The sequence below is a fragment of the Anolis sagrei genome, chromosome 6, assembly GCF_037176765.1.
Source record: "Anolis sagrei isolate rAnoSag1 chromosome 6, rAnoSag1.mat, whole genome shotgun sequence".
Lineage (NCBI taxonomy): Eukaryota > Metazoa > Chordata > Lepidosauria > Squamata > Dactyloidae > Anolis > Anolis sagrei.
In genome coordinates this window covers 9,464,710-9,490,729 of record NC_090026.1, presented here as the reverse complement: position 1 = coordinate 9,490,729, position 26,020 = coordinate 9,464,710, and the positions used below count along the sequence as shown (strand labels likewise).

At 42.4% G+C, this 26,020-nt stretch overlaps 1 protein-coding gene across 1 annotated transcript; it reads right to left on the bottom strand.

Moving 5' to 3' along the window:
• Positions 1 to 29: 29 nt before the first annotated feature.
• On the bottom strand, positions 30 to 25,833 carry HAUS4 (HAUS augmin like complex subunit 4). Its single transcript, XM_060780037.2, has 10 exons — positions 25,678 to 25,833; positions 25,397 to 25,466; positions 23,582 to 23,724; positions 21,719 to 21,835; positions 19,683 to 19,823; positions 16,137 to 16,233; positions 13,062 to 13,207; positions 8,936 to 9,066; positions 7,114 to 7,182; positions 30 to 314 (listed from the first exon to the last, which is right to left on the bottom strand). The coding sequence occupies exons 2-10, from the start codon at positions 25,440 to 25,442 to the stop codon at positions 137 to 139; spliced, it is 1,068 nt and encodes a 355-aa protein (XP_060636020.2). The 5' UTR covers positions 25,443 to 25,466; positions 25,678 to 25,833; the 3' UTR covers positions 30 to 136.
• Positions 25,834 to 26,020: the final 187 nt, after the last annotated feature.

Sequence of the window (26,020 nt, the reverse complement as noted above, 5' to 3'; positions counted from 1 at the left end):
AAAGAAATAAGAATATGTGAACAAAATGATTGTTTTGCTACATGCTTTATTATATAAAGTGACCATTACACATAAATTGGACAGTATTCAATTGATATAGAGCATCATTTTTCCCAACCCAACCCTCATAGTGACCTCAGTCTTTGTTGAATTCCTTCAGCATCCATTGCCTGTTGTGAATGGTGCCCTTAAGTTGGGCATACTCTTTTACCAATTCCTCAAACGCAGAGCCCAGCATCTCATAGTCGGAAAGGATCTTGCGGGACGTGGCTAGGTTTTGCTCCTCTTGGCTTAGCTTCGCCTGCAAATCGTCCCTGGAAAAATAATAGCTTGCATGAGCTGGGGGAAAGATAGGCATTTGCCAAAACAACCACTATGAAAGGGACCTTTCTTCCTTTCTTCCCTATCCATTTGGCTTCTTTGCACTGTCTATCCAGAATGATCTTCTCAGAGATTGCAAAAAAAAAAAGGACGGATAGCTACTGAAGTGTTGCCATGCCCAGACTTTCAGCTTACGGATTCTGCAATCATCCTGAGTGGGCACCAGAAGAAGAAGAAAACCCCACATAGTCCTTTCCCTTTAATCTGTCACAGAAGCTCCAGTTAGCCAGAAGGAGCCTTTTTGCAGTCACCTCCACATATCACATCTAAGCCTCAAGAACAAAGATGGAATTCGATATGCCGGTCGGCACAAAACCCCGCAAACAAACAGATTGAGAAACGGAGTGTATTGGGCCTCAAAATTCAATACCGGGCTTCCATTTTCTTTAACCTGACTCCTCGTACTACCCCCTGGTGAGGATGTGAGTCACCAGAAAGCTCTATGAAAGCTGACTCTCGCTGACTTAAAGTACCTCAGAGATTTTTTTTAAAGCACTGCCTTGACAACAAAACACCATTTGCTGCTAATCACCTTCCAGCTGCTATCGGTATTCACACCTGCCACAACATTCGGGCCCCTGGGAACCCCTGCTCTCAATGCGTAGCTTTATCACCAGGAGCAAAATCCAATCGCACGTCTGGGCAGAAAAAAACCTTTATTGCATCAACACAATGTCATTAAAAGACAAGCTTTCAAGTCTGCAAAAGTACAAGCATTGTCCAGCGGTGAAAGGACCACTAAGTAATAACCAGGGTTTGCCTTTAATTGACTGTTTCTCCCAGAGCACGAGTTAGATTCAATCTCCCGCTTTTATGAAATGGGGATAGCTTAGCTACCTTCCCTAAAGTGTTGTCGAAGGCTTTCATGGCCGGAATTACTGGGTTGTTGTGAGTTTTCTGGGCTGTATGGCCATGTTCCAGAAGCATGGAAGATGGCCATGCAGCCCAGAATGGAACATGGCCATACAGGCCAGGATATAACACAGCTGGTTTATCACCAGTAGCAATAAGATCACACCAATCAAAAGGTTGGTAGTTTGAAGCCTGGGTCAGAGTGAGCACCCAACCTTCAGCCCAGCTTACTATCCACCTAAGCAATTAAAAAACAGCTGTGGCCTGTGGGGAGGCCCTGCTCTCGATCCCGCCTGCAACACAGGCACGTTTGACGGGGACGAGGGACAGGGCCTTCTCAGTGGTGGCCCCTCGGCTGTAGAACGCCCTTCCTATGGACATTAGATCAGCCACCTCATTAATGGTATTTTGGAGAAAAGTGAAAACCTGGTTATTTGAACAGGCGTTTGGATAGGCAGTGCAATGAATATAGGAAAATGGAACTACGGATGACGAGCTGGATCATGACTCTAGTTATGAGATGCTAATGAGTTGTTTACTGATGTGTAATTACTTAGTATATTATTGTGTTGTTTTTAAATGGTTTGTATGATGCAAACATTGACTTTTTGCTCCTGCTGTTGTTAAGTCACTTAAGGGCTGAGAAACTGCGGTATACAAATAAAGTAATGTAAAGTAAATAAATAAATAATAGCAACAATAATAATAATCTATATAAATAAAAAGGGTCCCCAGTGGCGCAGTGGGTTAAAGCACTAAGCTGGTGAACTTGTTGACCGAAAGGTCGCAGGTTCGAATCCGGGTAGCGGCATGAACTTACTCACATTTGCATGTTTTCAAACTGCTAGGTTGGCAGAAGCTGGGGCTAACAATGGGAGCTCATTCCACTCCCTAGATTCAAACTGCCAAACTTTCGGTTAGCAAGTTCAGCAGCTCAGCAGTTTGACTTGCTGTGCTACCAGGGGCCCTTCCAAAAGGTTATGCCTTTCCAAAAGCCTTAGAAACCTATGGATTGCCTTGGGCAGGCCACACTCTCTCAGCCTCAGACAAAAGCAAAGACAAACTTGTCTCTGAACAATTTTTGTCAAGAAAACCCCACCATAAGTCAGAAACAGCTTGAAGACACAACAATAATAAAATAGCCAAAAGACACAAGAATCATGGAAATGAAATTTGCTATGTTCTGAAGAAAGCTAAAATATTTTTTCTGTCGGTTACTAGTTAAACAAAGGCATTCAAAAATGAAATAGCAGAAGATAGAACCCCCGTGTTTCTATTATTTGCAGGAAGCCTCTAGACGTTTATCAATCAGATGAATGTACAAATGGAAGCTGAAGGGATAGTTAAAGGAGTTTATCAGTGCCAACAAAGGATTTCCCAGGTAGCAATCAGCCAGGCTTTGAAGCTACAAGCCCATTCAATGCTAATCAAGGTGGGCAACTGCAGCATTCACACTTGTCTCGAGTAGACAAACGTTCTGGATATTATTCCACAGATATATAAACCTCACTTGCCTGGGTTCCAACAGACCTCACAATCTGTGAAGATGCCTACCATAGATGTGGATGAAACATCAGGAGAGAATGCTTCTGGAACATGGCCATACAGCCTGGAAAACTCACAGCAACCTACCTTCCCTAATGTTTCTGCTTCTGATTGCTTTGAATGAACACAATGGAGGGTTCACCGAGTGACTGGCAACACTTTGTCCAGAGCAAAGGCAAGGAAAATGCAACCCTTGGGATGCACACAGTCCCTGAAACCCTCCGAAGCCCCCCAAAGCCCTCCCAACTTCCACATGTTTTTGTTTTTAGATTTCCCAGGTCAATTTTCAGACTATTATCAACTCAAACAGCAAAATGTCCCCTAAGTGCCCACAGTTAACACAGCCATCAGAACCATCACCAAAAGTCCCCAGTGCCCCAGAAACCATGAAAATAATGGCTGAAATCAACCAAAAGTGGGATCTCAAAGAGACATCGCATCTGTTCTGGTGTGACTAGGATATATGGGTATGGCCTGGGAGGGGAAAAGTTCCTTGGATGTGGTTTAGAAAAAAAAGAGAGTTGTTTCTATCTACAGCTGAGATAGAACTGGATATCAGCGTATCTCAGACCAAGTCTTCAGGTATGCAAGCTCGGTCTAACTACATTTCTAGATTGAACTGGGATGAGTCTGGGACAATGGCGTCATTCAGCTGGTTTTACTGGCTTGCCAGAACTAGTTGTTGAAATATGCAAAGGCTGGGAAGGTTGAAAGGGAAGTTAAGGGTAGCAAAGGGAAGGAGGAGAAAAAGTCCAGTGCAAAGGAGGAAGATGGAAAGGGAAAAGGGCAGGAAGAAGAAAAGGACAAGATCAGGCATGGGCAGGAGAAATCCAAACAGGTTAACTTATGCATGTGTGAGATACATCTATATAAATAAAAATGTAATGTTCGTTTGTGGTATTCACAGAACTCGGAAACCACTGGGGGAATTGACACCAAATTTGGACACAATACACCTAACAGCCCAATGTATGTCCTTCACTCCAAAATTTTGATTTTCTCGTTTGAGAGTTGTAGTTGCTGGGATTTATAGTTCACCTACAATCAAAGAGCATTCTGAACCCCACCAACGATGGAATTGAACCAAACTTGGCACACAGAGCTCCCATGACCAACAGAAAATACTGGAAGGGTTGGGTGGGCAGTGTCCTTTGGTTTTGGAGTTGTAGTTCACCTACATCCAGAGAGCACTGTGGACTCAAACAATGTTGGATTTGGACCAAACTCTACACGAATACTCAATATGCCCAAATGTGAATACTGGTGAAATTTGTGGAAAATAGAATCTTGACATTTGGGAGTTGTAGTTCCTGGGATTTGTAGTTCACCTGGAGCCATAGGAGCAAGGGTTGTGAACAGCAATCACCAGATGGCACTGTGGGTGCTCACCATGTATTTAAGTAGGGGTGCAAAGTATAATTGAGGTCCAGAAATTATGTATAACAGTTGTACAAATTTGGTTCATTCAAACCATGTGGGTGTTCTGTCTTTAAAATCCAGTATGCTTCTCTCCGTAGAAGTTTATTGTGGAAATCAATTTGTAGTTCACCTACAATCACAGAGCATTCTGAACCCCACCAACGATAGAATTGGGCCAAAACTCCCACACAGAACAGCCATGTGGGCCACAGCAACGCGTGGCAGGGGATGGCTAGTGGATAATAATAATAATAATAATTATTATTATTATTATTTATACCCCGCTACCATCTCCCCAAGGGACTCGGTGCGGCTTACATGAGGCCGAGCCCAAAGTACATCAACAGTAAAAACAATAAGAAAATAATCAATACAAACAAAATTAAAATAAATCTCAAAAACGAAAATAGACAATAACAATAAGCATTTAAAACCTATGGTTGGGCCAATGTAATCATTTAAAATTTAAAAAATAATGCTGGGCATGGACAAGGTAGGATATAACTGGGATAGAGTTTCCAGGTAGAGATGGGCGTGCAGTCAATCATAAATCAGTGATAAAGTGCATTTAGGGACAGACAGACATTATTGTTACCAGTATATTTACTTTCCTCTCTTAATCGAGACTCAAAGCAGACAGAATAGACCAGCTTTGAACCCTCCAGGTGCTTTGGACTTCAACTCCCACAATTCCTAACAGCCGGTGGGAGTTTTCCTGTCTGTACGGCCATGATCCAGAAGCATTCTCTCCTGACATTTCACCCACATCTATGACAGGGATCATCAGAGGTTGGGAGGTCTGTTGGAAACTAGGCAAGTGAGGATTATATATCTGTGGAGTAATGTCCAGGGTGGGACAGGCCCTTTGCTTAAGTGGCTGAGGGGGAAAAAGAAAGGGCCTGAGGCTGCTAAGAATTGTGGGAGTTGATGTCCAAAACACCTGGAGGGCCAAAGTGTGTCCTTGCCTGGACTAGATCCATTGGAGCTACCAGGGATGCAAATGGCTGTTAATTATTTTGAATGACATTTCTGTCCTATCCACCTCCCAAAGGGACAAGAAGTCCTGGAAGACATGACAGCCATCATTTTTATGATGTCTCAGTGGTCGGAATAGTTATTAGCTGATACTGATTTCTTTTTTATGGACCATGCAGTTGTTACTTTTTGTTGTATAATAAACCAGGTTCAATGTGTTGTTGAAAGCTTTCATGGCCGGAATCACTGGGTTGTTGCTGTGTATGTTTTCTGGGCTGTGTGGCCATGTCCCGGAAGCATTATTTATTTACAACATTTATATGCCGCCCTTCTCACCCCAAAGGGGACTCCGAGCCGCTAACAAGATATATATACATACAATATATTAAATTATTAGCATGGTACAATATCAGTATTATAGATTACTATATTGTACTACACTGTTATATTGTAATATTATTAGTAATATTACATGTAATCTATATAAATAAAAATGTAATGTTCGCTTGTGGGATTAACATAACTCAAAAACCACTGGATGAACTGACACCAAATTTGGACAGAATACACCTATCAGGCCAATGAGTGTCCATCACCCCTAAAACACACACAAAAAACCCACCAGAATGGACTTAAAACCCCCCAAAATAAACCATATATACATATACACTTATACACATGCACACATACATACATAAACACACACACATATATACACACAAGCACGCACAAATATACACATACATATACACAAGCACACATAATATTTACATATACATATGCACACTTACACACATATACATATAGACATACATACACACATATATACACAAGCGCACACATAAACACAATATACATATACACATATAAACACAGAAATACACAAATATATACACACTTATACACACAAATATACACACACATATACACCCATCTATCTATATCTAGCCAGCTGCGCCACACCGGGATTGTGGCGCAGCTGGCTGAGTGTCAGCTGCATTAAGATCACTCTGACCAAGAGGTCATGAGTTCGAAGCCAGCCTGGGTTGGAGTGGGTTTCCAATCAATTGTGTGTAGCCTGTTGTTGACTTTTGCAACCCGAAAGACAGTTGCATCTGTCACGTAGGAAAATAAGGTACCACCTTAAAGTGTGGGGAGGCTAAATTAACTGATTTATGAGGCCATAAAAGACTCCAACAAAGCATTCCAGCGGGGAAGCATGCGGGAATGCGGAAATGCTTCATCAGCGTCGCAGATGGACGATGAAAGTGACAGCTCTCCTGGTGGCCAGAAAAAGTTAAATAGCCTCTGTGTAGGTCTGTATATGTTTGTGTGTCAAAAATTGGCATTGAATGTTTGCCATATATGTGTACACTGTAATCCGCCCTGAGTCCCCTGTGGGGTGAGAAGGGCAGAATATAAAAGCTGTAATATATATATACACATATACGCAAATGTACATGCACACATAAACACATATATATACACACACAAAACATATACACAGACTGGGCCACAGCAACGCGTGGCAGGGGACGACTAGTATAAAATATATAATTATAATATTTTTATTAGTAGTAGTATTATATTGTATTACATTATATTATATTATATTATTAGTAAAGTACAGGAGACAAGATGGAACTGTCTTCATCTGTAGCCTCCTCTCTCTTCACTCTCACCAGAGAGTGGGGGGGGGGGGGGCTCCCAACTGATGATATAAGCAGGAGACAAGATGAAACATCATTCTCTCCTGATGTTTCACTAACATCTATGGCAGGAATCCTCAGAGGTTGGGAGGGTGCCTGCCATAAATGTGGGTGAACCGTCAGGAGGGAATGATTCTGGAACATGGTCATACAGCCTGGAAAACTCACAGCAACCCAAACAAAGGTTCCTAGCCCAACCCCCACCCCCCCATTCACACAAACACCAGCTTACCTTATCATTCGATGCACATCCACTTTCTCAGGGGTGTATGTTTCCAAAAGGATGCTCAGTTCCTCAAGCCTACGAGAGAGTTAATTGAAGGAAGAGATTGAACAAGTTCTGTTTCTATTACACTTCAAACACTCAGCATCTCGACTGCCCTTCAATGACAAATGGCTGATCAGCTCCGGCACTGAAGAGTCCTTAAGAGTCCTGACCTAACTCTTAAAATTAAAATGCCATTGATTCACTGTGGCTCCCTCTCGTGAATGACAGGCGACCTCTGATTACCTCTCTGTGCTTAAATACAAGCACTAACACTTACTAGAAGAATGTAAGGAGGCAGCTGATCACTCCCACATAAACACAACTTTCGCTTGTTGGGATTCAACCCCACACTGCCCAAGTCTCAAGTCCTCAACGAGGAGCAGTTAGTTAGTTTAGTATGGTTTCCCTTCCCGCATGTTTCCTGAATGGCAGCTGGAATATGTTTACTTCTTCTCTCCTCTCTATTTCTGTTCTCATTCCGATTGATTGTTTAAAAATCAATACTTTTCTACTACAAGCTTTTTGAATTGGACTTCTGCTTTCTTACACTTTAGGATGGAGAGTATGTGCTGTGTGCTTTGAGATCTCTCTCTGCTTGTGTGTCAGGAGAGATGTACTGCTTGGATGATTTTCCCTCTCTCTGAAACCTCAGAAGAGATGGGTGTTCGAGTAGCTCAGACTCAGTTCTTGATTATTAAGAAATGCAGTCATTCCTTATTATCTATATAAATAAAAATGTAATGTTCGTTTGTGGGATTAACAGAACTCAAAAACCACTGGACAAATTGGCACCAAATTTGAACACAAGACACTTAACAACCCAATCTATGTCCTTCACTCGAAAAATTGATTTTGTCATTTGGGAGTTGTAGTTGCTGGGATTTATAGTTCACCTACAATCAAAGAGCAATCTGAACCCCACCAACAATGGAATTAAACCAAACTTGGCACACAGTTCTCCCATGACCAACAGAAAATACTGGAAGGGTGTGGTGAGCAGTGTCCTTTGGTTTTGGAATTGTAGTTCACCTACATCCAAAGATCACTGTGAACTCAAGAAATGATGGATCTGGACCAAACTCTACACAAAAACTCAATATGCCCAAATATGAATACTGGTGGAGTTTGGGGAAAATAGAATCTTGACATTTGGGAGTTGTAGTTGCTGGGATTTATACTTCACCTACAATCAAAGAGCAATCTGAACCCCACCAACAATGGAAATGAACCAAACTTTGCACACAGTTCTCCCATGACCAATAGAAAGTACTGGAAGGGTTTGGTGGGCAGTGTCCTTTGGTTTTGGAATTGTAGTTCACCTACATCCAAAGATCACTGTGGACTCAAGAAATGATGGATCTGGACCAAACTCTACACAAATACTCAGTATGCCCAAATGTGAACACTGGTGGAATTTGGGGAAAATAGAATCTTGACATTTGGGAGATGTAGATGCTGGGGTTTATAGTTCACCTACAATCACAGAGCATTCTGAACCCCACCAACGGTAGAATTGGGACAAACCTCCCACACAGAACCCCCATGTGGGCCACAGCAATGCGTGGCGGGGGACGGCTAGTTGTAGATAAACCTTTTGTGATTTTTTAAAGATTGCACTCTGCATGTCTGCCTCCTAAGCTCTGAATTCTTTACAGCCACATCAAACGGCACTTCATGCTCTGCTCACTAATGAGCTGATGCTCAACTTTTGTATCCTTTTTGTTTTTGGATGCTCTGCTTTGTTTAGGGTACTTTTTCCATAACATTGCTAAGTTTGGGTTCCCACCTTATCTTAAGAAACATGGCACTGCACTTGATCTCTAGGTAGTGGGTGTTGAGACGGTCCAGTTCAGACTGGGTGCCGAGGCGATACTCGCGGGCCAAGCGTTTCAGCATGGCTACACAACGTAACAGGACCTGTAACGAATGGGGGGAAAGAGTTATGAGCATGGTCCTTGGACATTTCCTGTTATAGCAGAAAGGAAACCTCTGCTCAAGCAGAAAAAAATCAAGACATGGCTACTTGAGCAAGCATTTGCAAATACTGAGTAACAGACATAGGAATTGGAACAACTACATCAGGGGTCCTCAAACTTTTTAAACAGAGGGCCAGGTCACAGTCCCTCAAACTGTTGGAGGGCCGGGTTATAATTTGAAAAAAGCATGAATGAATTCCTGAGCACACTGCACATATCTTATTTGTAGTGCAAAAGACACTTAAAAACAATACAATAATTAAAATAAAGAACAATTTTAACAAATATAAACTTATTAGTATTTCAATGAGAAGTATGGGCCTACTTTTGGCTGATGAGATATGATTGTTGTTGTTGCTGTGTGCTTTCAAGTCGTTTCAGACTTAGGTTGACCCTGAGTGAGGGCCGGGTAAGTGACCTTGGAGTGACCCTATGTTTTATTGTTATTGTTATGATTTTATGGATGTTCATGCTTTTTTATATTGTACTTGTGCTTCTATGGTATTGAATTTTGCCTTATAAACCGCCTCGAGTCAGCAGAAGGCTGAGAGGGGCGGTATACAAATACAGTAAATAATAATAATAATAATAATAATAATAACTATTATTATTATTATTATTATCATCATTTGGAGAAGATGTTCCAGCTGTACTTCATAAAAAGAAAAATGGAGCCTCCGATGGCGCAGTGGGTTAAACCCCTGTGCCGACAGGACTGAAGATCGACAGGTCGCAGGTTCAAATCAGGGGTGAGGCGGATGAGCTCCCTCTGTCAGCTCCAGCTCCCCAAGTGGGGACATGAGAGAAGCCTCCCACAAGGATGATAAAAACATCAAATCATCCGGGCGTCCCCTGGGCAACGTACTTGCAGACGGCCAATTCTCTCACATCAGAAGCAACTTGCAGTTTCTCAAGTCGCTCCTGACACGACCAAAAAAAAAAAAAAAAAAAGGAAAATCAGCCTGTTTTGGAAGCCTAGCAACAGCTGATTTGTTATCAGTAAATGTTTGATTTTAATCCCTATTTTATATACTTATATATGTAAAAATGTCTTCAGTGGGAAAGTTTAAGAAGCCCTGCTCTAGATCAGACATACCAAAAGCTCCAATTTGAAGCTAACGACGTTGCATATGGGAAAAAATTACTTGTTAATGATCCACTGCTTTCTGACCACTGAGTTCTTACAACTGAGACGAACATGCATAACATATATTTGACAAATGTCGAAAAGGATTTCCATGGGAAGGGTCTTCAGTTATCTGCCAGTGGGGGCCAGTGTAAAAATCCAAGTGGTATCTCCACATCTCCAGAATGACAAACAGTACTGTCTATTACAGAGCAGAACATGAGCCTTTATCCACTGAGCAAGAGTAGCTTTCAGTACACAACGGTCCATCAGAGACAGTCGGAATTAAACAAAGGGCCTGAAATATCTCAGACAGATCTTAACCGCCCACAGAACGCTCAGCTTGTTCCACTTCTTTTCCAAAGAAAAAGGCAAAAGGAAGACAAGATAACCTTCTGTGCCTGATGAAAAAGAAGTAGTAGCAGCAGCCACCTGAGGAAGGAAGAATGGGTCCAAAATATGCACAAAATGCCAAATTTGGGTCTGGATGACAGAACCCTCAACTCCCACACACTCCTGGATAATAACACAGCAACCCGAGGAGAAGACCCTTCCACAACAAGACATGAAACACAGATTCTTGGGGCAGGGGGAGGAGGAGAGGGTTAAGCAAAGCATTCAGAGGCACTGCAGGAAATTTCAACACAATGCAAGCCTCAGAAATTCCTCAACACGAGGGCAAGAAGTAAAGGAACCCTCACCCCTGTCATGAATGACTTTTCAATAACTTTGACGCATAGGTTCTTTTTATTGCAATTTCCAGTGTAAGAGGGTATATCAGATTACAGAAAAACATTTAGACAAAAAATGGCATTGGACATACAGACATATAGATTCTATGCAACTACATTGGATTAACAATTACATTGGTTAACAAACAAACAAAGGGGAATTACATTTTCACTCAACATTCACACACACGTACACGCATTTATCCGCATGCATCCAAATATTACCATATCATTTTCTCCCTCCTTGGAAAAGCACCTGCCAACGCATAGTTCCAAAACTTCCATAACGCCATAACTTCAAAACGCCAAAATGCATCCTTTCCCTAAGCACAATGCCAAGGGCGAGATCTCTGTTTTCCATACAGCAGAACCTGACTCCCTGCACAAAAGCTAAGACTCCAAAAGCGCACTTCTTCCTCTTCCCTTGAGAAAGAAGTCCCAAAGTGACCAGAATCATGCTTTCCCATAGCATATCTGACACTCTCCTTAGGGACACTATCTCTCTCCTTCCCATGGAGAAGTGCATAGCGGGTGAACAGCGCCTCTGTCTGTCATACTTTGAGCATTATTAGACTGAGTCTTTTATAGAAATATTCTGCTGATATCATCCCAAAGTTGTTTCGGCGGTGACCAGGGGAGCATTTGCACAGCTAAAGCTTGTGCGCCAGCTGCACCCGTACCTTGGGAAGTCTGACTTGGCCACGGTAGTCCACGCTCTGGTTACATCCCGTTTAGACTACTGCAACGCTCTCTACGTGGGGTTGCCTTTGAAGACGGCTCGGAAGCTCCAACTAGTCCAACGCCCTGTTGCGCCAACTCCACTGGCTACCGATCTGCTACCGGGCTCAATTCAAAGTGCTGGCGTTGGCCTTTAAAGCCCTAAAGGGTTCCGGCCCAAGCTACCTATCCGACCGCATCTCTGCCTATGAACCCACCAGGACTTTGAGATCTTCCAGGGAAGCCCTGCTCTCGATCCCACCTGCTTCTCAAGCACGGCTGGCGGGGACGAGAGATAGGGCCTTCTCGGTGGTGGCTCCTTTGCTGTAGAACACCCTTCCTACGGACATTAGACTAGCACCATCTCTAATGGTATTCCGCAAAAAAGTGAAGACCTGGCTGTTTGAGCAGGCGTTCGAATAATTAGTGCAATGATTGGTTAATGAACACTGGAATGGAACAATGGATGACGAATCTGGATCATGTTTTTGATGTTGAGACGACAGTGAATGGGTATTGTAGTAATTGTTTATTAATTGTGTAATGTATTAGGTTGTTAACTGTTTTTATACTGTAGCACTGAATTTTTGCTGTTCTTATTTGTTGTGAACCGCTGTGAGTCGCCTTCGGGCTGAGAACTGTGGTATATAAGTAAGGTAAATAAATAAGGTAAATAATAAATAAATGAATTATAGACATCTTCCATCCTGGATCCATCTCAGTTTCCTGGCCAGATGTTGATCTTCTTGATTGGTGTTGACAAACACAAGGCTTGTGTTGACTTCCTTCTTAACATAAGGAAGGTTGCAAACATTTCCTTTATCACTGTCCCAGTTCTTATCACAGCTTCTCATTAGCAAGTCCAGCAAGCAGGTAGTTAGTCATTGCAGGCCTTAATATTATACTGGTGTTTCCAAAATTATTGACTCCATCCATACAACTCCCATTCTTCCATTCATTCCCACACATCATATTAAATTCACATTTATCAAATCTACACATTGAATTTCTTATTACATCCCTGTAGCGGGCACCAGTCTCTCCAGACTGTTAGGCACGGGCCCTTTGCTAACCCGCCCTGCAGGGCCAGTAATAAAGTACAAACAGAACCCATTCATGCAAAATGACTTTTCCTTCCGCATCAACAGCTACCCTCCAGGATGACTCATAAATCCTCCGAGAAGAGCAAGGACGAGGGAAATGAACCCCAGAGTCCTTTCGCAGCCTCCCAAGAGACCCCAATGCCCCAGAACTTCAACCCCCAAATCTTCACATATAGGAACATGCACAATTCCAGACACAGATACATTATGTTGTTATAGGCACAGACCATTGTCACAAACATTATTCTCTGTCCCTTACCTGTGGGTATGTGGCTTTCTGCTGCTCCAGCAGCCCTACAAGTTCTTGTTGTCGAGCCTTGGCCTCCTGCAGACGCTGCTTCTCTTCGGCAAGCCTTTCCGCCAGGGTCCCAGACATGGCGACCCGGACAGTCTCATTAGCACTGTCTGCAAGAGGAGAAGATCCCAGTCGCTAAACCTCCAGTGCCAGCGCCCGACGAACCCTTAACTCTCCTGTTTCTTTCCCCTATTTGTAGGGGCTTCCTCTCAGTCTAGAAGTCATGGAATTGAGACAGCCTTGGTCTCCATAGTGGATGATCTACACTGAGAGATTGACAGGGAGAGTGTGTTCCTGTTGGTTCTCCTGGACCTCTCAGTGGCCTTCGATACCATTTTTCAACCTCGGGGTCGGGACCCCTGTGGGGGTCGCAAGGGGGTATCAGAGGGGTCGCCAAAGACTATCAGAAAATACAGTATTCTGATGTTGTGGGGGTTCTGCATGGGAAGCTTGGTCCAATTCTCTTGTTGGTGGGGTTCAGAATTCTCTGTGATTATAGGTGAACTATAAATCCCAGCAACTATAACTCCCAAATGTCAAGCTCTATTTTCCCCAAACTCCATCACTGTTCACATTTGGGCATATTGAGTATTTGTGCCACTATTTTGTCCAGATCCATTATTGTTTGAGCCCACAGTGCTCTCTGGAGGTTGGTGAACTATAACTCCCAAACCCACCAAACCCTTCCAGTATTTTCTGTAGGTCATGTGTGCCAAGGCTGGTTCAATTCCATCATTGGTGGAGTTCAGAATGCTCTTTGATTGTAGGTGAACTATAAATCCCAGAAACTACAACTCCCAAGTGACAAAATCAATCCCCCCAACCCCACATATTGGGTATTTGTACCCAATTTGGTCCAGTGAATGAAAATACACTTGGCATGTCGGATATTTACATTATGATTCATAACACTAGCAAAATTACAGTTATGAAGTAGCAATGAAAATAATGTTATGGTTGGGGGTCACCACAACATGAGGAACTGGATTAAGGGGTCGCAGCATTAGGAAGGTTGAGAAACACTGCCATAGACCATGGTACCCTTGTGGATGCCTCACAAGAATGGGACTTGGGGGTACTGTTCTGCAATGGCTCCAGTCCTTTCTGGAGTATTGCTCTCAGGTGTTGCTAGGGGACACCTACTCAGCCCCACAGCCTTTGTCCTGTGGGGTCCCATAGGAATCAGTATTGTCCCCCATGTTGTTTAACATCTACATGAATCTGTTGGGAGAGATCACCCGGAGTTTTGGAGTTCGATGCCATCTGTATGCAGATGACATCCAACTCTATCACTCCTTTCCACCTGTGCTAAGGAGGCTGTTCAGGTCCTGAACCGATGCCTGGCTGCTGTGACAGTCTGGATGAGGGCAAACAAATTGAAATTGAATCCAGACAAGGCTGAGGTGCTCCTGGTCAGCCGTAAGGACAAACAGGGTATAGGGTTACAGCTAGTGTTGGATGGGGTTCCACTCCCTTGAAGACGTAGGTTTGCAGCTTGGGAGTGATCCTGGAATCATCACTGAGCATGAAAACCTCTGGTTTTGGCTGTGTCCAGGTGACCTTTTGCACAACTAAAACTTGTTCGCCAGTTGCGCCCATACCTTGGGAAGTCAGACTTAGCCAAGGTGGTCCACACTCTGGTTACATTGTGCATAGATTACTTCAACGTGCTCTACGTGGGGTTGCCTCAAGCTGGAATGTGTCCAGAGGAGGGTGACTAAAAAGATCAAGGGTCTGGAGAACAAGATCTATGAGGAGCGGCTTAAAGAGCTGGCCATGTTTAGTCTGAAGAAGAAAAGGCTGAGAGGAGATATGATAGCCATATATAAATATGTGAGAAGAAGTCACAGGGAGGAGGGAGCAAACTTGTTTTCTGCTTCCCTGGAGAGTAGGACACGAAATAATGGCTTCAAACTACAAGAGAGGAGATTCCATCTGAACATGAGGAAGAACTTCCTGACTGTGGGAGCCGTTCAGCAGTGGAACTCTCTGCCCCGGAGTGTGGTGGAGGCTCCTTCTTTGGAAGCTTTTAAACAGAGGCTGGATGGCCATCTGTTAGGGGTGATTTGAATGCAATATTCCTGCTTCTTGGCAGGGGGTTGGACTGGATGGCCCATGAGGTCTCTTCCAACTCTATGATTCTATGAACAGGTGGCAGCCAGATTATTAACCAAAGCAGCATTCAGTGAATGTACAATGTCTCTGTTATGTCAGCTCCACTGGTTGCCAATTTGCTTCTGAGCACAATTCAAAGTGCTGGCCTTAGCCTATAAATCCCTAAATGGTTCTGGACCAGTTTATCTCCATTCATTCATTCATTCATTTATTTATTTGCTATACTTGTATACTGCCTTTCTCAGCCTATCTGCATCTTTATGATCTGGTGTAATTGTTAATATCTTCTTGGGAGGCCCTGCTCTTGGTCCCGCCTCCATCGCAGGTGCAGTTGATGGGGACAAGAGACAGGACCTTCTCAGTGGTGGCCCCTTGGCTGTTGAACTCCCTCCCCAGTGACATCAGAACAGCCCCCTCACTCTTAAGCTTCAGGGAAAAATCCTAAAGACCTTGCAAGCCTTTAAGGCAGTGGTTCTCAACCTTGTGTCCCCAGATGTTTTTGGCCTACAACTCCCAGAAATCCCAGCCAGTTTACCAGCTGTTAGGATTTCTGGGAGTTGAAGGCCAAAAACATCTGGGGACCCCAGGTTGAGAAGCACTGCTTTAAGGGATTAATATGACCCACAAGTATGACAGAATCTGTATAAGAATGACGAAGCAATCAGTTTAATGTTTACAAAGCTCAGTTGGGTGCCAGAACTTTGGTATATTTTTATCATTTGAAAGATTATTATTGTGTATATGTTTTTAGAGTTTTAATATTGTGTTTTATTGTTATTCTTATTGTCGGAATCTGGCATTGAGTTATTGACATAGTTTGTAAACCACACTGAGTCATTGCCCACCCACTCCCCCACCCCCAGCCCAGGTGTGAGAAGGGCAGGGTATAAGTACAGTAAATAAATAATAAAATAAATAGCTTACCACTTTCAGGGCGGTAGTAGCTGAGCAGAGCCAAGCATTTGGACTTCAGATGTTTCTCCAACTCTGTGGGGAGCCGCTTCTGTATTTGTTCCACCTCCTGTAAAGAAACACAGAAGTGGCCAAATCAGCACCTCGACGTTCGCATGTGCTAGAAAACACTTCACATTTTAGAGCACTTTCAAGAGAATGATGGAAACCAAATATTCAAAAATCAATGCCTGATGAAATATATACAACATTACAGTTACAACCAGAGAGAAAAGATTTAGCACCAGGCCCTCTCAAAATCACACATCCCTGCATTACAGCGATTGACTCCATTTGGAAAACTCAGATCTCCCAACGGTTCCTGAGAAAAAGCATGACATTTAAGCCCTTTTAGTTCATGTAAAAATAATACGCTCTGGGCTACAAAGGTGTGATGAGGCCTGACTGTGATTTAATTCGGAGCTGCAAACCCCTGGGCAGAATTTATCACACCTTTTCCCCAGCCCCACAGGTGCATTTGAAACATGGAAATTGGAGTAGCCAAAAATAAATAATGCTGAAGCACAGAATGATATTCCACAGATATTGTCAGGAAAGGCAAAGTTTAAAGGAGTGGAATGCATTTTGTCAGAAATATTAGAAGGTATTTTTGATTGTAAAGATGTGAGTCAAGCACTGAGGGGGTTGGGTGGGTGCCGTGACTCAGCAGAAGCTGCAGTTCAATATACCGTATATACTCGAGTATAAGCCGACCCGAATATAAGCCGAGGCACCTAATTTTACCACAGAAAACTGGGAAAACATATTGACTCAAGTATAAGCCGAGGGTGAGAAATGACGCCGCTACTGGTAAATTTCAAAATAAAAATAGATATCAATAAAATTACATTAATTGAGGCATCAGGAGATGAAATGGTGTTGAATGTTTACATAAAATTGTAATTTGAGATAAGACTGCCCAACTCTGATTAAATCATTATTATAACCTTCTTCAATGTAAATGTATTTACGTATCCTTCCAACAATAATAAAGACAGTAAAATAATGAATGTAATAATGACTCCGGCCCAATTTACCTGTCCGAACGTACCCTCCCCTATGAACCATCAAGATTGCTAAGATCGTCTGGAGGGGTCTTGCTCTCGATCCCACCGGCCTCACAGGCGCGGCTGGTGGGGACGAGAGACAGGGCCTTCTTGGTGGTGGCCCCTCGACTCTGGAACTCCCTTCCACTGGAGATCAGAACTGCCCCTTCTATCTTAATGTTCAGTAAACAGGTGAAAACTTGGCTTTGGGGATTGGCATTCAACGAATGAGCCATGATCCTGTGATATGGATGGATGACGACGAATAATGATTTTTGATGACGACTGACCACTGTAATTATATGATTGTATTTTGCTATTTTAATGTTTTAGTGTGATTTAGAATATGATCTTTTAATGACTGTCTGTAATATTGATGTTGGAAACCGGCCTGAGTCCCTCGAACGGAGGTGAGAACACCGGTATACAAAACTGCAAAATAAATAATAATAATAAAGTAAAATAATGGAAATGCAATAACAGTAATAATAGAGTAAAATAATAAATGTAATAATAGAGTAAAATAATAAATGCAATAATAATAAAGTATAATAAATGTAATAATCATAATCATAATAATAGAGTAAAATACTGTAAATATAATATAATAATACATGAAATAAAAATAATACTAATAACAGAATAAAATAATAAATAACCTTGACTCGAGTATAGGCCGAGGGGAGCTTTTTCAGCCTAAACAAGGGGGCTGAAAAACTAGGCTTATACTCGAATATATACAGTAAGTAGGTATGCCTGTAGCTTGGTAAAACCACAGTGTTAGTAGGCCTCAGTGTGAGGTAGGCCTCAGTGTGTGAGAAGGCTTCAGTGAGAGAAGCCCCAGTGTGAAGGCCTCGTGTGTAAGGCTCCAGTGGGAAGGCTGCTGTGTGTAAGAAGCTACTGTGTGAAGCTTGAGACTTGAGATTGTCGAAGGAGGCCCTGCTCTCAATCCCGCCTGCTTCGCAATCACATTTGGCGGGGATGAGACAGGGCCTTCTCTGTGGTGGCCCCCTAGCGGTGGAACTCCCTGCCTAGAGATATTAAATCAGCCCCCTCCCTTCTGACCTTTCAAAAAATCCTGAAAACTTGGCTCTTTGAGCAAGCTTTTGGCACCACGTCATAATTAGATAAACTTTAATCGGAAAATGACCCAGGAAAGGCTAAGGACAACGGAACGGATGAGGATGATGACATAGTTTTAATTTTTTTAGTGTTCACTGTTTTTATGCTTTTAAATATATTGTGACATTTTTCTTTGTTTTATTGATGTATGTATTTTTATATGGCATCAAATTGTGCCGACTTGTTCGATGCCCCGAGTCGCCTTCGGGCTGATATGGGCAGGGAAGAAATAATACTAATAATAAAACTTTATTTATATCCCGCTAAACATCTCCCCAAGGGACTCGGTGCGGCTTACATGAGGCCGAGCCCACAATACATCAGTAATAAAAGCAATAACAAAACAGTAATACAAAACAATAATATAAAACTCATAACAGAAGAAATGGAGTAAATAAATAAATATGTTCGGTGTAAGAGGAAGCTCAGTGAGAGCGAAGCTGTTTATCTGCATGAGAAAGAAGCCCAGAGTGGAAGCAAAGAAGGAAGTATAAAGAACTTTATTTGTATTATGGACACCTTATTCTTGTAAATAGTGCAACCATATTATTTTGCTATAAAGAAAAGCCTCCTATGGAAGAGATAACATTGGTCTGTGTATTTTTTGTACTTTTTATCACTTTGGACTACTGGTGCTGGGTCATGCTGCTGCTAATAAGTTGCTCTGCTGTACATTTATGAGGAGGGTCTTTTGGTGTTTTTTAAATTATAATTTTCATTCTGAAGAAAAAAATCTGTAGTGATACAATAAAAGAGGGGGAACATTTCATGAGTATAGAAAAGTAGGAAATAAAGTGAGAAATAAAGAAAAAAACTAATTTCTAAAAGAAAAAGAGAGAGAAAAAGAAAAAAAAGAAAAAAATTCCTAAAATAGAGCAAGAGTGGAACAGAAATTTGGCACTTCCTATCTTCACCTCGAAGAATATCTAAGGTAAAAGTAAAAGAGAGTTATTTATATAGTTCTAGTCCTTTTAAAGTTTGAATTCAATCATTCCGTGTATTTCACATAATAGCTTCTTCTACTATTATTTTCAGATTTTCATTTTTCGACGTCTTTTGTTAATAAGGCCACACACCCAACACATTTCTGCCTGTATATATTCTAAAATGCCTTCTTCAAGGGCTACATAATGAAAAGCTCAACCTATATACATTTTAATAACTCACACATTCACTCAAGATGTATCCCCTATTTTTGCTGATTGTATTGGGAGCTCCCCGCTTTTTTGTTTATGTGTTTTGGTCTCCCTACAATAATACTATTAGCAAAAAGAGAGAACACCCTGATCTCTTAAGAGGAACAGCAGTGTATTAATCAAATAGATGGTGAGGACGAGGATTTCTGTCTTACTTGTTTTGGGGGAAGAAGCTCCAGCACATGTGAAGGCTCCAGACCTAAGAGAGACGACTGTGTACTTTGCAGAGAAGGGTCAACCTCAAGCATTCGTTTCAGTTCGCCTACCAAAAGCTGCTGTTCCAAGACTTCCAGAAACTGAGGGCAGGAACAAGAAGGATTAAGGTCAGAGACAAACCTCTCTCTTAAATTCTAACAGACTTTCCACTTCACATAACACTGACAGCTTGATAATGTCCTACATAAGTGATTCTCAACATGGGGGGTCATGACAGGGTGTCAGAGGGGTCGCCAAAGAACATCAGAAAGCACAGTATTTTCTGTTGGTCATGGGGGTTCTGTGTGGGAAGTTTGGCCCAATTCTATCGTTGGTGGGGTTCTGAATGCTCTTTGATTGGGGGTGAACTATAAATCCCAGCAACTACAACTCCCAAATGTCAAAGTTTGTTTTCCCCAAACTCTACCGGTATGCCACATTGGGCATATTGAGTATTCGTGCCAAGTTTGGTCCAGATCCATCATCATTTGAGTCCACAGTGTTCTCTGGATGTAGGTGAACTACAACTCCAAAACTCAAGGTCAATGCTCACAAAACCTTTCCAGTATTTTCGGTTGGTCATGGGAGTTCTGTGTGCCAAGTTTGGTTCACTTTCATCGTTGGTGGAGTTCAGAATCCTCTTTGATTGTAGATCAAGGTTTTCCCCTGACATTAAGTCCAGTCGTGTCCGACTCTGGGGTGTGGTGCTCATCTCCATTGCTAAGCCAAAGAGCCGGCGTTGTCTGTAGACACCTCCAAGGTCATGCGGCCAGCATGACTGCATGGAGCACCATTACACAACTCCAAAACTCAAGGTCAATGCTCACAAAACCTGTCCAGTACTTTCAGTTGGTCATGAAAGTTCTGTGTGCCAAGGTTGGTTCAATTTCATCATTGGTGGAGTTTAAAATGCTCTTTGATTGTAAATGAACTATAAATCCCAGCAACTACAACTCCCAAATGACAACATCAATCCCCCTCAACCCCACCAGTATTCAAATTTGGGCGTATCGGGTATTTGTGCCAAATTTGGTCCAGTGAATGAAAATACATCCTGCATATTAGATATTTACATTACGATTCTTAACAGTAGCAAAATTACAGTTTGCAATGAAAGTAATATTATGACTGGGGGGTCACCACAACACGAGGAACTGTATTAAGGGGTCGCATTAGGAAGGTTGATGAATGGGAACAAGGTGACACTCGGGTCAAAACAAGTCTTGTGTGGATTAGTTATGAAGTAACAACAGAAATAATTTTATGGTTGGGGGGTCACCACAACATGAGGAATTGTATTAAAGCAGGCATGGGCAAACTTGGGCCCTCCAGGTGTTTTGGACTTCAACTCCCACAATTCCTAACAGCCGGTAGGCTGTTAGGAATTGTTGGAGTTGAAGTCCAAAACACCTGGAGGGCCCAAGTTTGCTCATGCCTGTATTAAAGGGTAGCAGCATTAGGAAGGTTGAGAACCACTGTCTTGCATCACTCTTATCACCATTTCCATGTTTTCCCCATATTTATGTCCCAGAGTTGATTTATCAAATTACTTCTGACTTTGGCCAATTTCCACCTTTTTGGGGGAAGTTTCTGAAGTATTGTGAAGTTTACTACATCACAAATTGGGGTTGCTTCAGCCCATAAATTTTAAAAAATATGAGGGGCTTTCGTGTGGGCTTCAGAAGTTACATGCACTTTGCATCTTAACCTCTCCCCACCCATGTGCTAAACCAGTGGTTCTCTCTCCCCACCCATGTGCTAAACTAGTGGTTCTCAACCTGGGGTCCCCAGATGTTTTTGGCCTTCAAATCCCAGAAATCTAACAGCTGGTAAGCTGGCTGGGATTTCTGGGAGTTGTAGGCCCAAAACATCTGGGGACCCCAGATTGAGAACCACTGTGCTAAACCCTTTAGCCAGTCTCTGTCAGGTTTCCTAGGCTTCCCAAAGCCCTTGTTCATCCAACATTACTCCAAAGACATTTCTTTCCCAGCATTACTTTTCTGTCTTCTGGGGGAAGGCCAGTTCCCTGTTCTCTTAGTGCCTCCTGCAGAAGCCGGTGCAAGGTTTCCCATTTTAGCCAGCTTGCTTTTCGGACCTGCAGTTCTTTCCTCGCCTAAAAGGCAAAGAAAAAGAGAAAAGGGATGTGTACTTAACGGATAAACTATTAAAACAACCCATTGTCGTGTGTATTTAGCAGCAGCAGGGCAGAAGGAGCAAATGTGCAAAAAGGAATGTTACATTTCTCGACCTAGATTCGAGTTATATTTATTTTATACAGCACAGTCTAGTTCTACTATCTACAAGTGAAAGTAAATAGATATGTGGCATGCTGAGCCTTCGTAGGCTTTCCCATATCTCTTTTGAGGCTCTGCAACACACCGCCCACTGCTTTCAAGACACATCTTTGCTCTTCTGTACCATCATCAAAAAAAAGAGGTGGGGGAAGCAAGAGAGCAATCTTGCAGTCTCAGGATGATGCCTTTCTCCTGCAAGAGCTCAACATCCACACTGGTGCAATATAATCATGAAGTAAAAAACACAGAAATTCAATTTTTTTCAGTATTCTCAGTGGCAAAGTTGCTATAAAATTCAATATCTTTTGAACAATCCTGATGCATTCTTTTGTGATACTGTTGCAAATTTTATTATAGAGATTAGTAATTTTTAAGTATGTTTTATTTTTATCTGTGACTTCCTCTTGTTGTATATATTTATTTATTTACTGTATTTTTATCCTGCTCTCTCTCACCCCGAAAGAGACTCAGAGCAGCTTCCAAACTGGCAATAATTCAATGCCATACACACATAACATATAATGTACACATACATTAAAATCAATAAAAATTAAAAATCATAAATATATTAATTATATATGAACAATGGTGCAACTACTGATCAAGTCTGCCTAGCCCCCGTCTTTTGGTAGGGTCTCTGTCAGGTTTTACAATGTATTGTAATGTAATATAGCTGAGTCATGCACTGCTAATAGGCTTCTATTGGAAATGCTGAGTCATACATTAACTGTATATAGAACTTCATTTGGGGAATGTGTTCTGGCCTAGTCCAGGTGATTGTGAATGATGCAATCCTGGGTCTGAGTTAAGTCAATGAGTTGGGAACCAATCAGAGATTGCTATGTGTAAATGAATTGTATATAAGGAAGTCATGTACAGTGTATTCTCTCTCCTTGTGCTGTGATGTTGTTCGTCGAAGGCTATATGTAATTAAAAGAACCTGTCTGCTAAGACAAGATATAACTGTATGCTGTGGTAAGTTTGTAATATCATCTAGACTGGGGGAAAGACAATGGTAAAACTGACAATGGCCGGGCATGTGCTCTAGTGTCTGTAAAAGATTCCAGAGTGACTGCAGGCTGTGGGAGCAGTTGACTGAAAATACTGTGAAGGAAGAAGCTACTGGAAAGCACTGAAGTTGTGCAACTGATCTGCTGCTGAATTGTGAAGTTAATCTCAACAGTCTCCAGCACTTTATTCCCAGCCCTTGGCCTTACAGTTTATGTTGCACTAGCCCTGTCCTGCCCTATATTAGTCTCAAATCTGCACACACACACTTTTCTCGGCCATTGGTTGTGTGTTGTTTGGTTATGTTTCATGATGTCTTAGATTTTATTGGTGTAATATAGTTGATTGTGATATGTTTTTAATTGTGTTACTTTGCAATCTTGTTTATATTGGGCTTGGTCCCCATGTAAGCTGCCCCGAGTCCCTTCGGGGAGATGGAGGCGGGATATAAGAATAAAGTTAATAATAACAAGAATAATAAAGATAATAAACCTGTGATTTTGTTAGTATATGCCAATAAAGGCTGTGTGTACCCAAGATGGCAGCCCTCTTTTTACCTCTTCCAATTGCTGGGCCAAGTTGACACTCAGCCCAGTGGAGTCCATGCGTTTAGTCAGACCCATAAGAAGATTTGCCAGGCCAGGATAGGCAGTCAGATCCTCTTTGGTGAGTGAGCAGGGGGGCAGGCAGCTCTCATGACCTGGAGGCAGATGATGATAACAATAGCCATAATAATGTTTACTTGTTACCCACCTCCCCTCATGGCTTGAGGCAGGGTACAACACAGCCAAAACACATATGCTAAATTACATAGTAGAAAGATTAAAACAAGATACCAACAGAATGCACATTTAAAATGTTATGGTTCAAAATCGATGGGGTAGTCCTGCTGGGAGAGTTAAGTCTTTACTTTATCTTAAATTGTGATAGCTTGTTTAGCTGTCAGATTTCTTCCAGTAGGTCATTCCACATTCCACTGGACAGCCAATGAAAAGGTCCTCTGGGTGACGGTCACCAGTTGGGTTCTGGCTGGTTGAAGTAATAATAATAATACTAATAATTTCAGACTGACAGAGTTTTGGAGCACAAGACTCCTGACCTCACAATCTTGTTAAAAAACAGAGTGTGGATCGTTGATGTTGCAATTCCAGGCAACAGCAGGATTGAAGAGAAACAATTGGAAAAGCTGACACGATATGAGGATTTAAAGATCGAACTACAAAGACTCTGGCACAAGCCAATAAAAGTGGTCCCAGTGGTGAGCGACACACTGGGTGTTGTGCCTAAAGACCTTGGCCTGCACTTAAAACACAATCGGTGCTGACAAGATTACCATCTGCCAGCTGCAAAAGGCCACCTTACTGGGATCTGCACGCATTATTTGCCGATACATCACACAGTCCTAGACACTTGGGAAGTGTCCAACATGTGATCCAATACCCCATCCAACACAGGCTGTAATTCCACACCCTGATCCACCTTCTGACTGACCAGGAGTACGGTACCTCTGTCTTGTCTGGATTTAGTTTCAACCTATTGACCCTCATCCAGTCCATCACTGATTACAAGAATTGGTTTAGGGGCTGGACGGCATCCTTGGTAGTAGGTGGAAAGGAATAATAGAGTTAAGTGTCGTCCGCATGAATTTGACACCGAATTCCAAAACTTTGGACAATCCCAGTGGTTTAATGTAGCCACCCCCAAGACCTAAGTGTCCTAAAGGGTGGATTGTACAGGAGAAGGTGATCCTGAAGGTAACCTGGCGCAAACCTTGTAGGGCTTTAAAGGTCGAAAACCAGTGGAGTGACTTTAATATAAATATAATATAATATGTTCCACTTTAGATGGTCCTGTAACTAGTCTGACTGTTGGGTTTTGAACTAATTGGTGTTTCCAGACTTGGTATGCAGGTAACCCAGTGTACAACCCATTGCAGAAGTCCACCCTTGAGGTTACCAGTGCATGAACCACCATATTTAAGTTCTCTAATTCTATGAAAGGGCACAGCTGTGTGCCAAATGAAGCTGGGAATAAGCACTCCTGACATTTCTCTGGCTGACATTTCAAGAGACTAATCCAGAATCCTCCCAAGCTGTGAACAGGTTGACACACCTCTAACCCCAGATTAGGACCCTTAATGGCAAGCACCTCTTGTCTTCTCAAGATTCAGCTTCTATTTGTTGTTATTCATCTATCCCAACCTTCTCCAGGCATTCATTCAGAGGAGCCACGTTATCCTTAGCTAAAGCTGTGTTTGAAGGCATGGAGAAATATCTTTGGGTGTCATCAGTGTATTCATAGCACCTTGGCCCATGAGAGAGAAAATGAATCCCCTTTGGACACCTTAATTCACCTCACCCTAGTGATATTACCTTGCTGCAGCAGATCAGTAGCTATGGTCCTTGGAGCAGAGGCCATGGGCACTTTGGAAGGAAAAATCGCCTACAACAAAACACAAGATGTCAGGAAGGGGAAGGAAGGGGCCTGAGGCTGTGAGGAATAGTGGGAGTTGGAGTCCAAAACACCTGGAGGGCCCAAGTTTGCCCAGGCCTGTACTACAGATAAAAAAATTACATGAAAAAAGGGGAGAAAGTAAACAATAACAATAAAAAGGATAAAGGGAAAGTGGGAATTGCATCCTTGAACTATGTACCTCTTGGGCTCCTTTCCCTGTAACCACACTATGCTGTTATAGCGCTATGATTCCGCTTTCACTCGATTCCCCCTTGCTTGGACTGTTTCCGGAAGTTCGATTTGCGCGCGCCCGGTAAACAGCAGAAGCCACTGTGCGGCCAAGGGAGGGAAATGAATGGGCAAGGCAGAAGAGATAAGCCCGCCTCCTAGAGAGAGGAAGCCAATAAGAAGCTGGGAAATTTAACAAACAGACCAATGGAAGGAAGGGAAATTTAAAGGCGGGTCTTCACTCGCGTTACGGTGTTCCCATTGGACAGACATTGCAAACACGCTTATTAATATTCAAAACACAAGGAGGGTGT